Below are 15938 nucleotides of genomic sequence, written 5' to 3'. Positions count from 1 at the left end.
AGGGTGATTCAGAGCTCAGACCCCACCCACCGCTGCTCCCAGCTCCTGCCTGTTTGTCTAGGTATGTGGGCCTCTCCCCACCACCCTGCAGGACCAGCCCTCTGGCACCTGGCAGGGACCCCGGCTTCCCACCCACGCCTCTGCTCCACGTTTCTTGGCCCGCAACCAAGGGGCAGGCTGCAGCATCACGGGACTGTGGCGCAACAGGGCTCGGCTCTGGCCTGGACGGAGTTCACGTGGGCACCGTGGGGCTGCTGCGTAAACCAGCCCTCACTGCGGGCACTTCTCCAGCCCTGGCCCAGCTTAGAGGGCAGCTTTGTACTGTCCCCCTTGCCCCTGCCAACTGCTCCACACTCTCCACCGGCCCCAGTGAGTCTGTGCGTGCTCCTCTACAGCCCACGGCATCCGTGCGCCAGGCCCTTGCTCAGGGGAGCGAAGCGGCAGCTCTCCTTAGACTGCTCAGGCACCAAAAATGCCACCCCGACACACTCCTCTCCCCCGGAGCATGCGCTGGAAGGCAACTACATCCCAGCTCCAGCCACATGCTTCAAAACTGACTGAGAGGAGGATCACTCCCTGCTTTTTTGGAAGAGCCCTTCCCTGGGTCCCGGAGCAGCGCCCTCCGGCCATGCCGCTACACAGCTCGCAGATCCACCTGAACAGCGGCCAGGCCCGGCAGAGCAGCCGGCCACGGAGATAACGACAGTGATGCCTGTCCCCTATGTGCGATCCCCAATCTCCAACCCAGTGCAGAGCAAGCCTTTCTGGGAGGAAAGCCGGGAGCCGGGTGGCCTGGTGGCTCTCAGGCCAGCAGCTGCAGCATGGCATAGCCCAGGGCAGAAGGAACCGTGGCACGGGGAGACCCGAGCAGCTGGTTTGAATGGAGGATTCATCCTAGCAGAAGAGGGTGCACGAGGGGAGGACAGAGCTTGCTCCAGGGAGGCTGGAAGAGCAAGGAGAACACCTCCGAGGGCCAGAGGAGAGAAACCACTTGGGAAAAGAGCGGCGCGGCTGGGGAGAGCGGAGCACAGCCTGTGGCCTCGAGCCTGTGACACAAGGTGCAGCAGAGCGGGTGAGTGGTAAGCGTAGTTTGCAAAGCTGAGGGCTTTGCACTGGGAGCCCCTGCTTGTCCCATCCCTTGGGGACAAGTACAAGCCACCAGGCCACCGCTGGCACTCGGGAGCTCTCCCCTTCCTGCCAGCCAAGGCTCCCTTGACCTCTGGAGCAGCGCTCCCGAGTCCTCCGCACCCTCCCCGCATGTGGGGCGAGAGCTCCAGCCCCGAGCTGCGCAGAAAGGCCCCAAACCGGAGCCCTCCAACAGCACAGCCCGAGGCCTGGGGCAGGCAGTCACCAAATGCCCATGGGCTCCAAGGGGACCAGTTTCCCCTCTGGGGCCTGCCTGCCTCCAGCACAGCCTACTGCAAGCATGGAGCTCACAAGACAGCCAAAGGCTTCCTAAGCCAACCCCACCCAAAGCAGAGGTGCAAGGACTTCGCACGGAGCTCTGGCATGAGGCAAGCGGCACAATTTGGCTGAAGAACAAGCCACCCACAGCTCCAGCCGAGCTCCATGCCCAACATGATTTGCTCGGCCACCTCCTGCTCCAGTGCACCTGATGCTCAGTGCCTGGCGTGCGCGTCCCCCCAGCTGGGGCACTGTCCCCGCTTGGCTGGCATTGCGCTTTGCTCCCTCCCTTATGACTGGTGCCCGGCTCACCTGGCAAAGGTGTCTGCTAGTGAGCTAAGCACGTAGGAGAGGGGTTAGGATCAGGGACAGCTGGCTGCTGTCCCCAACCCCTGCTGGAAGCCAGCTTTGCCTTGCCAAGAAGGGACAGGAGAGGGAAGGATGTGGTTTGGGACATGTGGGATCTGCAGGTTTTGCACAGACACCCTCCGTTACTGTCTGTGCCTGGCACCACATGGGCATAGCTCCCTCCGAGTCAGAGCCCAGCACCCAACCTGGGACCACCTGCCACTGAACAAGGCCTAGGGGCATAAATGCCTTTAATGCTAGCAAGCATCCCTGGCCCTCTTAGGTCAGGCCTGGTCTCCTCCAGGCTGCTGCTGCGTGGCCCCTTCTCTTAGCTTCACGTCCCAAATCCCCGCTGCTTCCTAGCTCTGCAGGGACAGGTCTCACACAGCTTCCCTTGCAGTTCCTCCTGCCACCTACCGGTGCTGCAGTCGAGGAGTGTGGTTGCAGAGCCACGGGCTCTGATCGGGCTTCGAGATGCTCTCTGCAGCGCCCGTGGGGGAAGACAACACGCCGAGGGGCCGTGTTCCAGCAACAGGCACAGCTGAGGGCATGGAAAGCAAGAGGCTGTAGCCCAGCACGGTACCTGAACATCATACGCATCTATATGTAGTTGGGAGGGCTTAGTCCCCCATCTCCAGCTCTGTGGGGTGGGCTGTTGTGCTGTGGGGAGCTCCCCCAACATGCTCCCCCATTCGCTCTGCAAATGCACTGATTGTGCCGCTGCTGCTTGGGTGGGGAAAGAGGCAAAGGAACGGGGAGAACAGGTCCGTTTCTGCCTGGAGTCTGCAGTGTCAGTGCCCACACTCTGCAGCCCCTCCACGCAGCCCCATGCCAGGGGAGAACACTTACCCGACTGAGGCGGGAGTCCATACCCATCTGTCCAAGTAATCCAGCCTAGTCCACGCAGTGGCAGGCCTGTCTCACCCCCTCTGCTCGCAGCAGCCAAGCTCAGAGCACTCGCCTAGTCCCACTCCATCCCTCCTCTCATTAAGGCCACAGGGCTTTACAGCATGATCAGCTGTAGCTGCATGGCTGGGTGGGAAGCAGAAGAGAAAGACTATGGTAGTTTATACAGGGACTGAGTCTAACACCATGCTACTGCCATGGAGCAGATGGCACTAGCACGGGGGGCTATGCCTGCTCCTGCCTGCCTGGACGCTGGGATCATCATTGCTGCTGCATCATGGCGGTCCTGCATCTCATCGGGGTCTCCCCACTCTACAGAAGGCATTTGCTGCCTCTTAGCCACTCCAGGAGCAAAGTGGGAGCCAGCTCCCTTGACGTGCATCGAGCAGACCGCGTGCCATCTGGAGTCTTGCCTCGAACCGGCATTACCTCTAGTCAGGCCTGTAGAGGGCAGCCGATAGTTCCCTGCGCCCCAGCTCCTAACACTGGATCAGCAACACAGCTGGAGAACAAAGCCTGCCCGCCACACCCCGCATCTGAACCAGGCCCCTCTGTACCAATCCCACCCCCTCCATATGGACCCCGCTGGCCACAGCAGCCTTCTCAGAAGCTGGAGAGGGAAGAAGGAACCAAGGCAGGGAGGGAGTTGCGGCCCACAAGGCCTTCAGTTCTTTCATCTCGGAGAAGGAAGAGCTGGATGCGAGTCCAATGACAATGGAAGTCTTTATTAAAACAGTCCTTCAGTATGTTTGCAGACACACAGGACACACACATACATATGTACACTCGCACAGAGCACCAACAAGCGTTGGGGTCAATAAATTAAAACAGAGGGGGCAGGGGGGGCTTTGTCACGTAAGAAATGGCATCTCCCCAGGGCCGGGCTGGGGGAGTGACAGAGAATCGGAAACAGAAGCCAAGGAGGACGCAATCCCAGCCCCCGCCCCCAAATGCAGCGACAGCAAGTGTGCTCTTCAGGAAGAGGCAGCTTCATACTCTGGCTTCAATGCACTCCATGTGAGACAGCACGTCATCCGGCCTGCAGCCCTCGGCTTGGGCACAGTGGCTCATGTGGGCACTTGGGCTCTCAGCACCTCTGGCTTTCGGGGTCCGGGGGCAGGCAGCAGTCTGAGAGTGGGGGGACTCGCATTCGTCCGAGGTAATGTCTGGCACGTCGTCTGACTGGCTGTCGGAGCTCTCCAGGTCGCTCCGTATGCTCTCGGGCTGCGCCAGGGTGATGTCCCAGGTTTTGCTGGCAACGCAGTCCTTCCGCTCACAGCTTTGGTGTTTGCAGGTCTGCTCCTGTTCCTCCTCACCTTCCTCGTCCTCCTCGTCCTCCTCTGCCATCTGGGTGTGGACATGGAGAGAGTCCTCCGTGCTGCTGCCGCTCACAAGCTGGTAGTGGCTGGGTTTGGCCTCAATGTCCACCTGGATCTCCATGTTGTTGCATTCTCTGCAGGAGCAAGCACCTCCTCAGTTACTGGTTTTACAGCAGGGAGCCTGTGGATCTTAGCACTTGCCAATGCAGTGAGCTTAACTGCAGGGAGGCAGGGGCCAGGGGCACCATTCACTGCACTGCGCTACGTGACAGACTAACAATGCCTGCAATGGTTTAATCCCTTTTAATAGCAGCCATGACATGACCTCCCACCCCGTTATGGGAAGCAAGCACTCAGAGGCAGGCAAGCTAGCTGCATCGCCAGTTAGGAACAGGCCTCATCCTCTGGTGTGCATGCACAGTTTGTGTCTAACTGTCCTGTGTCCTCATTCAATGCAAAACTGAGCCAGGGAAGCATAACAGGAGATATGGCCAAGGCACAAGCAATGCTAAGTGCGGACGTGATACTCCAGACGCAGGAGGAGCGTTTAGCTAGGGCAGACCACGACCGACTGTTCCGGCAGGTTTCTGTCTAATGGAAGCAGAGTCTGTAATCCTAGAAGCAGAGTCTGCAAAATCTATTCCTAGGCAGACAATGGGTTTGCACGCATCAGCGTCCCATTGTTTCCAATTACTGACTTTTAATCACGCCCGGCACAGGAACGAATGACACAGGCTCCGGGGGAAGCTGCGTGATGACAAGCACCGTAGAGATGATGCCCACGGCAGCAAAAGGCACCAACGGCCCTGGCAGCTGCTTGTTTAAGAAACCGGAGCCTCTGCTGTTTGCCACAGGCTCAAGTAAAAGCAAGAGCTGCTCTAAGGAGGTGTCAAACAGAGGTGCCAAACTACAGCAGTAGCTGGAAAGGAAAGTACAGGGATCCTTCTTGCACTGAGGTAGGACTAGCTAGTAAGAGTCTTCACCCACCCTCCAGCACCAGCCTGCAGGGACACTGTCAGCCCACCCTCCTGCCCCATCGTGGCCGACGTACCTGTCCTGGGGGTTGTACGAGCTGATGATGGAGCCTGCCATTGCCCGAGTGCTGGCGTTGTCGCTGATTGCCCCGAGACTGACCGAGTCCTTTGGGAAAATCTCCTTCTGGACATCCGCCTGCACCTCCAGCCTGGGGAAGAGACAGGGAAACACCCAGTCAGCAAAGCCTCTGGGAACCCCCGAAGATCCAGCCTTGTTCCTACAGTCTCAAGACAAGGACCAGTGAGCAGGAACAGGCAGCCCCCCACGCTAATGCAACTCGACAGCAAGTTTAAACCAGACGAAGCTTTGAGGCCAACCTCCTTTCTGGCCCTACTGACCCAAATCCCTTCCCAAGTCTGTTTCCTGTGACACAGGTCAGGTTGTGTTTATGCCTGTGACGCATGCAGTTCCTGGGAAGAGCAGATTTCCAGGTCCAACAGAGTCACAATCACCTTCTGGCTCTAATTTCAATGCCTGCCTCCAACTACACAACCGGCTGACTCAGAGACAAGTTCGGAGGAAGACTGCGGTGTAACCTTGTGACTCGGGAGGCAGCAGCTCCGCATTCTCTTGGTGCCACTGGGGAACCAGAGGAGGTTGGAGTATAGGGCCGGGTCACCGAGACAGCTGGAAGAGTTTTACATAGTGACTAACGCATCTCCCATGGGCTCCCATCTCCACTCTTGTCCACCAACCACAAACCTCGTCCTCCCGCCCATCAACAGATGTGGGGAACAAAGGCTGCTGCATATGAGAACGAACAAAGCAAGCCAGGCAGCCCACACAACCGCTGGGAGCAGCACAGGCCTCACAGTCACCCACCCCTTCTGCCCCCAGCTGAGCCACTTGGGTTACCTGCTGTACTTCCCCTTCCCTCCGGAGAGGACTCCACCGCTCAGGGTGCCACCTGAAAGGGCAGCGAAGCTGGCCGTCTCGCTGTAGTTGCCCTGCATGACGCTGAGCCCATCCGTGGGGCTCCCACTGGTGCTCAGCACGCTGGTCAGCCCCTCGATGCTGCTCTCGCCAATGCTGGGGTTCTTCAGGGCCCGCCAAGCGTCCGCCACTGAGACAAGGACAGGACAGAGTTTACAGGAAAGTGCTTCCAGGAGCCCCACTCTCCTTTCAGATTATATCAGCAGGACCAGGCTAGGATTCCCCTGGTAAAGGCCTTGCCTAACTGACTACAAGTGCTGGGAGAATGGAAGTGTGCCACTGTGCAACCAAGCTAAGCAAAAGTCTGAGGATACTGAGAATGGCTTGTAATCCCCAGCCCCCACAGCCCAGCATTGTGGTCACCCTCCCACATGGGCCCCATCTCTTCTGGCTGCATGGATTCAGAGAGCAAAAGATTCCTCTTTACCTGTAATTGGCCCATCATCTTCATCAAACTCTATCTTCACGCCCTTCCCGTTGGCTGTGCTGACCCCGCAGCCACCGCCACGGCAGAGAGAAATGGGCACGACACCGTAGACATAGGCCAACATGATGGGGACACCAATACCTGGAACAGAACAGGCTCTGAGTCAGGGAGGGCCAACGGGCTGCAGAGAGACACGGTTGTGCTAGGCTGGGGCAGACACAGCCTTTCTGCTCTGGGCTGGTAGAGCCCCTAGCACAGTGGGGTTCCCCCCTCTAAGCTTTTCAGCACTGCTGTCATACACAGTAAGGCTGCCAACCCCACAGCCCAGCCCAGCCTGTTGTATTATACCCCCCTAAGAAACCAGGTGTGAACTAACACAGTAATACAGCAGGGCCAAAGGCCTCCAATGCAAGTTATAGTGTCAGCATCCCAGGACTACAGTGAGTCTGCAGAAAGAAGGGCAGCCTCAACAGAAACAATGCACAGAGGCTCACCGTGACCAATCTATGCTAGGCCCTGCAGCCTCTGTAGGCAGCATGTTAGATGAGTGGGAAGAAGCCAACTGGGCACGTGATGGATGTCTGAGCTGCACTTGGGCCACCTCTGTCAGACCCCAACCTAAGAGACCTCGATGGAGGAAATACAACGGAGCACTGGCCAGCCAAAAGGACAGTGGGCTCAGTCTACTTACCAACGCTGACAGCAGCAATGACTGGGGAGGCAATGACAGACAGGGTGACGCCGCCTGTGATAGCCAAGTTTCTCTTGTGCTTGGAGGTCTTCTTGCCCTCATACCTGCTGTGGATCTGAGAGAAGAGGGAGTGGGTGAGGATACAGATCTCCAGGCAGCGAGCAACCATCGGTCCACCCGTATGCTATTGGTACAAATCCAGATCAGGCCGGTGGCTTCCGTGAAGTTGGATACAATTTCAGGGTCCAGTTACTACAAGAGTTCATGTCATAAGAGCCAACTGGGCCAAGAACGTCGGTCCCTCCACTCCCCTGGGACGTGCTAGATTCATAGTGGAGCCCTGCTGGGACTGCACTAGGAAGCCTTACAATGTCAGTGCTCACAAGGCACCTCTTCTGTGGACCAAGAACCACAGTGTCCAAGGCTGTCAAGCCACCACCATCTGCATAAGCCCACTACAGATCACTAGCCCAGCTGTACAGACAAGTCCCCCTCTTAACAAGCCTGAACTCCTTAGCAGACAACTAGGCTCCCACAGACAATGCCTCCAGCTCTTCACGCTTACCTTCCTTCCAACATAGACTGGGATCCCAATGACCATGGCAGGAATGGCAATGCCAGCAATGAGGGAAATGCCTACTGGGGCACCAATCAACGTGCCCAACTGCCAGAGAATCTTCTTCTTACGGCTCCATGGCTTCTTGCCCCAGAAGGTGCAGCCGGAAGGGCTGTAATGGAAGCAAGCATTACTTTTAAGCCCTCAGCTGGAGAGAAGACAACTTTTAAGATCATTCAGCATCCAAAACCAGACAATCCCCATGGGAATGAGCAGATACAGTATGACAAGCTTCCTTCTCTCCCCAGATCCGTTGGCCCTTCAAACTGGCTGATCTCCCTTCATGCCCAAGGCAACAGTCATCCCATGAAGAGCTTTCCTCATGCTCTTCCAGAGCTGAGGCATGGCGAGACAACCCGGTGCTACTACTGGGAGGGCACCGAGATCTTGCCTTGGAATAAGTGGGAATGGGCTCCTGATAATGAGTATTTGGGAGGGAAGGTCAGAGATTGCCATTTGAACATGAAAACATAATCAATGTGAGACACGCGCTAGTGCCCAGAGGGTCACACGCCCCACCTCACCTGAGGTAATGCAAATCGGAGATCTCCTTCATGCACAGCCAGCAAAACTCGCAACCACACACGGCACAGGTCATGTGATTGCAGCTCCCATCATTCATCTTGATGATGTAAGCGCTGCAACGTGGACATGGCTTGATGTCATCAGCTGAAGGGAAGAAGGAAGGAGGGAGGGGAACAAGTCAAATCCAGTGCATTATAGTCACCCCCGGGAATTAAGAAGGGATTTTGTTTTAGGGGGAGCTTGAGGCTGGGTCAGACTGGGAGGACGTGACACAGGCCACCCCCTCCAAACAAAGGTGGAACAGAGGTGGGCACAGCAGGCTGGTTATGGCTGCAGCTGCCAGAGCAGCAGGATCGAGGTGGGAAGCCAGCCCTCTCCATGCCGGCACTCACAAGTACAGTTTGATGCTGTTTTCCTGGCAACCAGGGACCAGGTTAAAGCTTATTCTAGGTCAGGCAGGAGATCGAGTCCAGAACACATTTGTTTAGTCAGGTAAGAGGGTTCATGCCTGCCCCAGGCAAGCCGAGCCAACAACGTTGGCAACTGCCATTTTTAAAGCACTCCATTAACATGATCCAAGGGCCAAGAAGGCAGAGATTGCTCTCCCTGGAGGGGAGACCACCAGAGCAATTCTGACCCAGATTTCTGAAGGGCAGCCCCCTCTTCGTGGGCATCAGCTGTGCTTACAACGGCAGATAAAGATTTTGGTGTCTAGGAAGCTCTGTATCTAATTTGTGCGGGTCTCAGAGCTCCACTTTACAGCACAGCAAGGAGATGAGATAAAGTCCACCCCCCATCTACAGTACAGTAAGTGTACCTGATCTAAGCAGACCTTCATGTAGGCAGAGTTTTCCTGCCTTTCTTTAAAGACTTCCCAGTACAGGTCTACAGCTAAGAGACCAACTTGTGCCTTATACTATGGCCCTGTAGTTTAGCTCAGCGAGGGGGAAACAGGGGGCACCTTTCATAGATTTCATAGACATTAGGGCTGGAAGGGACCTTGCAAGATCATCGGGTCCAGCCCCTGCCCAAAGGGCAGGCAGTCAGCAAGGGTCAAATGATCCCAGCAGGATAGGCATCCAAGTGTTTCTTAAAGGAATCCTTTGTTTCTCTTGATAGTGAAACTCTCTCAAAGCTCCCCCCGGTAGCTTTGAGTCAACTCGATTTACTTGCTGGTTTCGTGTTGTATCTCCTCACGGGCCAGGGTACTGTTTACGGTGTCCACTGACAAGCCTCTGGGGAGTTATGGGGAGTGTTAGCCTGGAGTAGCAGCTCAGCTGCCTTTAACATCACCAACAGCCTAATTCAGCCAGCTACTGTGAGAGCAGAACAGTGATTATTATTAGTATCATGCTAAGAGAAGTAACACATTTTGGTTGCGCTAGGGTGTGGGAAGAATCTATTTATTGGTCTTTCTTGATCCTTCTCAGAATCATGAATACACTTTTAACCTCTGTAGATATTTTGGACTGAAGACAGCTGCTCTTCACCAGGCAACACAGAGTTTGTGGTTTGGCATCTCTCCCTAACAGAGGCTGGTACTGCTAACATAGAGCAGAGCAGAGAGCTAAGCTTGCTATGCTGGGTGAAATGATGGTGCTACTTCTGCCTGCAGCAGAGACCAGCTAGCGCTCAAGTTGAGACTGCCAAATTTCCCTTTGGTGGCTGTTTAAGATTTAGATCAGTAAGAAACGAGAACATCTGTAAGATCAAAGCACCCACTAACACTGCTTACTGCTGCTTACTGCGTCTGGAGGATCAAGGGAACAGTCGTGCAAAGAGAGAACCCAACTGCATGCTGTCACCTGAGCGGGGGCTGGAGGGGGAATTCCAACAGCTTTCAACGAGCCCGTCTGGCCAGAAGTTTATCACATTATGAGCGAGGAAAGGAAGCTGCACTCAGCATTGCAGCTGACCCCATCCATCATGGCTGGAAAACCTCAGCTATGCCCAACAGCCTGCCAGGTGCTAATACCCCGCTCTGATCTCAGGAAGTGCTGCTCAAAGGCTGGGTCCTTCCCAGCGTCAAAAAGTATAACGGTCCTAACGGGGAGTGAGAAGCTTGGCTAATCCGTACCTGGTCCGGACTCCTGTCCGTAACTGAGGCCTGAGGTGTGCTTCGTCCGTACCCGCAGCGTCTGAGCCCTCTGCTGACGGGCCATATCGCAGGTTTGGTTGGGGTGCCATATCTGCTTGCAGTGATAGCAGAACTCTGTCCGGCAGCCTTCCCTCTCGCAGGTCAGTTTGGGGCAGCTGGCACAGCCGTAGGCAATAACTGCGTACCTGAGACAGACAGACAGAGAGACACCAGGTGAGTTAAGCCAGGAAGTGGTCTTGGGAATACAGGACTCGAAACACCACAACGTATCAACGATCTCTCCGCTGGGCAGTGCCGAGGGACAGGCACAGGGGCCCACTTCAGAGACTGCATCTCAGCAGTGACCCCCGGCTATTTCCACCCCAAGCACTCACAATCCAAGCTGTGCAGGGCAGCCCTGTTGTTTGCTCGACACACCACACACACCACACGTGCAGAGCTGAAGCACACTTGGCTCAGACACAAAACATCCCCCAAGCCAAGGAGGATGCAGATTTGTGACATACTTAGTCACAGCGTGTCAACACAGCACCCATCGTTATCTAATTAGCTAGATATCTTGCCTCTGGCGCTGGCTGACACCAAAGCCCCACTACAATCTTCCTGACCCACTGAACCATCTCACCAGAGGTTTGCCTATAGCTTCCCTGCACAGGGTAAAATCTCCTCCTTGAGCTCCGCTGCTGAGTTTTATGCCCCAAGGCTCTAGGTCAGTTCTTCCTATGAATTTCATCCAGCCACATGCAAACTGAAAGGCTCGGCTTTCAGAGCAGTTTCTTCACAGCCACACTTATAAAGCTCACTTCAGGGCCCGCAGCAGCGAGCTCCACGGGTTATGCTGGAAGGTGGGTTTGTTTCATCGACTCGAGACTGATCGTGCTCTGGGAGATCAAGACGCTCAGCTGGCCTCCCCTCATCATGCATCTCTTCCAAACTGAGTTTTAATGTTTCTAATTGCTTTCCAGGCTGAAGCCTTTGCTCTCCACAAAAATTTTGCTTCTCCACTTCTGCAGATCTTCCCTGGTATTTCTAGAGGAGTGTATTTGCTTGTCCTCTCAACACTGCTCGTGTTCTCTCGCCCGATGCAGCATATGGAACAGATTTCCCCCTATGCGTCCGCTGTGCCAGAATCTATTGCTGCAGCGCGTACAGCCAATTCAAACCCTTGGACATGACAAGCTCAGCTTGCTCCCGACGAACGTTATCTTCCATGCATCTAGATTTAAGCTGTTCAGCTGCTATTGGTGTTGACCAATTACTTAGGACAGTCGAGCCCAGAGGGGACTGTGATCCGATCCAGAAGGACCGGTTACACTAAATTGTTTCGGTCAGTTTTGCCGCCTGGCAGGCCAAGTGGCATTTGTAAAGAGGTACAAGAGGAGTTCAGATCTGCAATCCTTTCAAGAAACAAGCCCAGCAGCTGGGCTCCAGAGTAAGGGTTTGGGGGTCTTTTATTTGATTTTTTTTTTTTTTAAATGAAGAAGAGCTCTCTGCTTCGCATCTCCTGGGTCAGGAGGGAGTACAGTGAAAGCGTCTGGCTTCCGGCATTCCTTTCCCTAGGTCAGTTTTAGGTGGACCAGTTACAGAAAGAACTGGGAAAGGAAGAAAGGGCAGAGAGGGCAGTCACTGGCATTTGAGCTGGCAACATGGAGATGGATTATCACTGCCACCAGAAGGATTGACTGGAGGGAGTCCAGAGGCTGCTGCAAGGAAGTGAAGGGGCAGTTATGACCTGGCTGCCTGAGATAAGGAACTGCCTGCGACACAGCGGGGCTCCGTCCAGCCTGATATAACACGATGTCGGGGCGAGATCCCGTAATGGTTTGCTGCAGTTTGTTATGGGCCGGAGGAAGAGTACCCCCACTGAGGGTTTATTTTTAGAGCCTTGGGTAACTCAAATTGCATCGCAGCTTCTCAGAGGCAGCAGCAGCGTGAGAACCACTGAATGTGTCATACCACAATGATTCATATCCCGTGGGAGTTTGAGTAACTTCGTTCTGCCTGGGTGCAACCTAATTGCCAAAGAGAAACAAAGCTCCCCTGCTGAGGGGCAGGGCCGAGACGCACGGCAGCAAGGTCTGCCTGTGCATCAGTGGCTCCGTGTGCCTAAAACTCACGGTCGATGCCACGAGACACAGCCGCTCTTGGAAAAGCAGTCAACTCCAGCCCCATCCAAGAGCTGGATGTCGGTCAGAGAGACCTTCACAGACACTCCCACCCCCTGCCAGTCTATCAAACTCCTTCACAGGGAGAACCACAGGAGCCAGGACACCTGTCAGGACCCCTGACCTAGGATCAGGACTGTCCCTCTGTGCCACATTTCCTCTACCCAGGATTGGGGCTAGCCTCCTGCCAGCATCCCCCACCCCAGCCGGGATTGGGACCAACTCCTGCTGACATCCCCCTGGATTGGGACCATCCCTCTCTCAAAGTCCCTCCCACACATCAGGACCCCCAACCCAGGATCAGGATTGCCCTCCATGCCCCATTCCCCCTACCCAGGATTGGGGCTAGCCCCCTGCCAGCATCCCCCACTCCAGCCAGGATCAGGACCAACCCCTGCTGACATCCCCCTGCCAAAGTTCCTCCCCAGTCAGGACCCAAGATTGAGACTGTCCCCATGTGCCCCATTTCTGCCCCCCTACCCAGGATTGGGGCCATCCCCTGGAAACACCCCTTACCCAGGATTGGGACCCAAGGGCAGTGCCCTCTCCCACACCACATCTGACCAGCTGTTGGAAGACGTGTTGCCATTTTGGACCCAGACAATTGCCCTAACAGGTGGGCACGGAGAGCTCAGCGTAGTCCGCTAAGATGCTTTCCGCCGTCTTGAGCCGACCCTATCCCTTAGAGTTCGCAGGCTTTTCTGGCTATTTCAGTTGCTCCCAAAGAGAACGGCAGATCTCAAGAACTTAATTTATCCCCACCGTTAAAATGACAATTCACAGCTAAGAGCTCACTGGCGTGGAGTGAACAACGTGCTTTTTGGCTGTCCACAAAGCCTCTGGCTCCGAACTTAATCCAGCTCAGGAGAGGCTGCTCAACCGTTCTGCCCAGAACAAAAGCTGCCTCTGGCTATACCCAGCATCGGAGGGTCTAGACCGTTAATAGCATCTGCATCCTTCTTTGCTTGGCCCATCCCACATCCTGATAGCTTAGCAATTATTCACTTCCTGCTACAACCCCAGCTGTTAATATGCAGGAGAATTTGAACGTCTCTACAACCGAGCGGCGGCTGCCAGTCTCTTCCCTGGTCCCGCAGAGGGCTGTGGACTCACAGTGCTGCTCCTAACCTACACGCCCACAGCCGCCGAGCATTGTCTGCCTACTGCTGCCACCGCTACACGTCCTCCTCCATCGGCTCCGAGGCAGTCAGAGCCGTGCACTGCCTCGCCACAGTTGCCTTCAGTCTGGCTTGTTTAGCTCAGCCTACACAATTCAGTTTAATGCTCTATTATCCCCCCGAAGCCTGCAGGAGAGGGGTAATGTGACAAACACCAGACAGCAGCACCAGCTGATTGCAATGGGAAAAAAAAAGGCAGTATTTGCATGAAGCTCCGCTGCTGCACCAACAGCCAGGAATTGCCATGGAAACACTCCGACGTTACGTCTCTCCTTCACCTTCCCAGGCAGCATAGCCAGGCTCCCTCCTTTGTGAAGGTGCTGGAAGCCGCCAGGACATGGCATGCCACGTGGATTGTGTTTTGGAAGATATATCTCCGGGAGCATCTTGTGACACGACTCTGGGGCCACGCCAAGACTCAGAAGTTGCGGGGCTGGGAGGTGGTAAGGAGAAGGGCAACGTGCAAACATGCACGTCAGTCCCTGGCATTCATCTCAGCCACCACTCCAGCAGGGGATATCCAAGCATTGGGTGTAACTGGGGCCCCGGACTAGGACAGCTAGGCAGGCCTGCTGGGAAAAGCAAATCCAGGGCAAATAACTCCCTTTCCTGCCTCAGGGCTGGTGCGGACAGCCCCTGAATGAGTGTCACTGACCCTCCAGGCAGCAGGGATGCCCTGCCTACCAGCAGGTTCACACACTAACCCCCCGCAGCGTGTGGGTTTGTAAGAAGACGGGCTCTCAGCAAGCTGCTTTTCTACATGCTGCTGGCTCACCCGGCTAGGAGCACAGCCAGATGGATGATCCTCAGTACACCAGCCGCCCACAAGCTTTACCAGGTATGGGCCAAGCTGCAGCGTGGCGGCTGGTGTCCCGGGGAGACCTTCCCTGAGGTTGGGCAGTCCCAGCTGGCTCCAAATTTACATGTGACCCCAAGTGCAGGTAGACACTGCATCAGTAAAATAAAAGGAAACCCAGTAAGTGGTCACCAGATTTTCCTTAGCTGATTATGAAGGCACAGAGCAAGAGGTTTCCTTGCTGAATTCCTATGACCTAATCTACCTCCCTGATCTATGTACCAGTGCCCGGGGAAAGCAGTAAAATCCAGGATCCTGATTGCATCGTGGCTAACTCAGCCTTGGACCCTAGGGAGCAGGCTTTCATAAGAAATGAGCAGCATTCAAACGAGAGCTTTGAAGTGCTTCAAGTGCCCTGGTGACAGGTAACAATTGTGCTTCAGTCCGTCACAGCGTTGTGATCAGAAACGCCTGACTATAAGTCCTTTCTCCGAAGAACAGAACAGCCACCTTCCCCTAATATAGCGGCGGTCACCCTTTTTTGGCAGGCATGTCACAAACTAGCCCCACACCCTTCCCAATTTCCTGATCTGCTTTCTGCCTCCTGCCCTCTGGCTCCCAGCCTGATCTCCTGCTCTGCTGTCTGCTCCCTGTTCTACCTGCCACTATGCTGCCAGTCCCCCTGCCCGGTTGGACTCTGCAGCATGCTCACATAGTGGCCCTGAATGGCTCCCTCGGTAGAAGCACGAGCACTTTGGTGACGTCAACCCGAGTAAAAGAGAACAGAAAATGAAAGCAACAAGCTAATCTAGGATTCACAAGAAGTAAGACGTTGCTTCATTATCTTGAGCTGCCTAACAAGACAATGAGTCAACGTTATTCCCCACCATCGTCTCAGTTGAGCAAAGATTTTCCGCACCAAGGAAGTGAACATTTACACAGCATCCTTGGAAGTATCAAATTAGCACAACTTCCATATCCTACCAGGAACCACGGTCCCAGACAAAACTAGGGAAACCCCAGGCTTCCTGCTGTGTCAGAAAGCTTTGACTCGTTTCTCCTATACTGAAGCCTTTACAAATTCAGAAAAGTCCCAACATTAAGGAGTCTCCCAAACGCTGGCACTCCACATTTAACTTTGCTCCTATGCCCCAAGAGCTGCTTTCCCTTGGCTGCGCCATTTGTTTTAGGGAGGGAGCACTGAGAGATTGCCGGCCGCTCTCAATTCTTAGACTGAGCTATTTAATAGGATTTGCTGCTTTTCCCAGCAGGCCTGCCTAGCTGTGACAGAGCCCTGTACACAAACTAAGATCTTTTAAGCTGGCTTTATGCGAGTAGGAAGCATTGGGATATCAGCAAGACATGGTCAAGCAGACTGAGTTGGGGAAAGGACGCTGCTTTGAAGACACCGAATCCACTTACTCCCAGATCTTACAGTATCTTCTGAAGATTTGTTGAGACTCAATCCATCTCCATCACTTTGGTCAGGCATGTATC

At 54.9% G+C, this 15938-nt stretch overlaps 1 protein-coding gene across 1 annotated transcript in view; it reads right to left on the bottom strand.

Annotated features, from left to right (window-relative positions):
- Positions 1-3362: 3362 nt before the first annotated feature.
- Positions 3363-15938, bottom strand: part of RNF19B (ring finger protein 19B) — a 31917-nt gene continuing 19341 nt past the window's right edge. The window contains exons 3-10 of the mRNA XM_059729560.1: positions 10282-10487; positions 8204-8348; positions 7629-7791; positions 7064-7178; positions 6373-6513; positions 5868-6075; positions 5029-5160; positions 3363-4111 (exon numbers count right to left, since the gene is read on the bottom strand). Of these exons, the coding sequence (XP_059585543.1) occupies positions 3649-4111; positions 5029-5160; positions 5868-6075; positions 6373-6513; positions 7064-7178; positions 7629-7791; positions 8204-8348; positions 10282-10487 (1573 nt within the window). The 3' untranslated portion in view covers positions 3363-3648. The remainder of the gene's footprint in view (positions 4112-5028; positions 5161-5867; positions 6076-6372; positions 6514-7063; positions 7179-7628; positions 7792-8203; positions 8349-10281; positions 10488-15938) is intronic.

The sequence above is a fragment of the Alligator mississippiensis genome, chromosome 6 (genome assembly GCF_030867095.1).
Source record: "Alligator mississippiensis isolate rAllMis1 chromosome 6, rAllMis1, whole genome shotgun sequence".
NCBI classification, from domain to species: Eukaryota; Metazoa; Chordata; order Crocodylia; family Alligatoridae; genus Alligator; species Alligator mississippiensis.
This window is presented reverse-complemented; position numbering and strand designations above follow the sequence as displayed.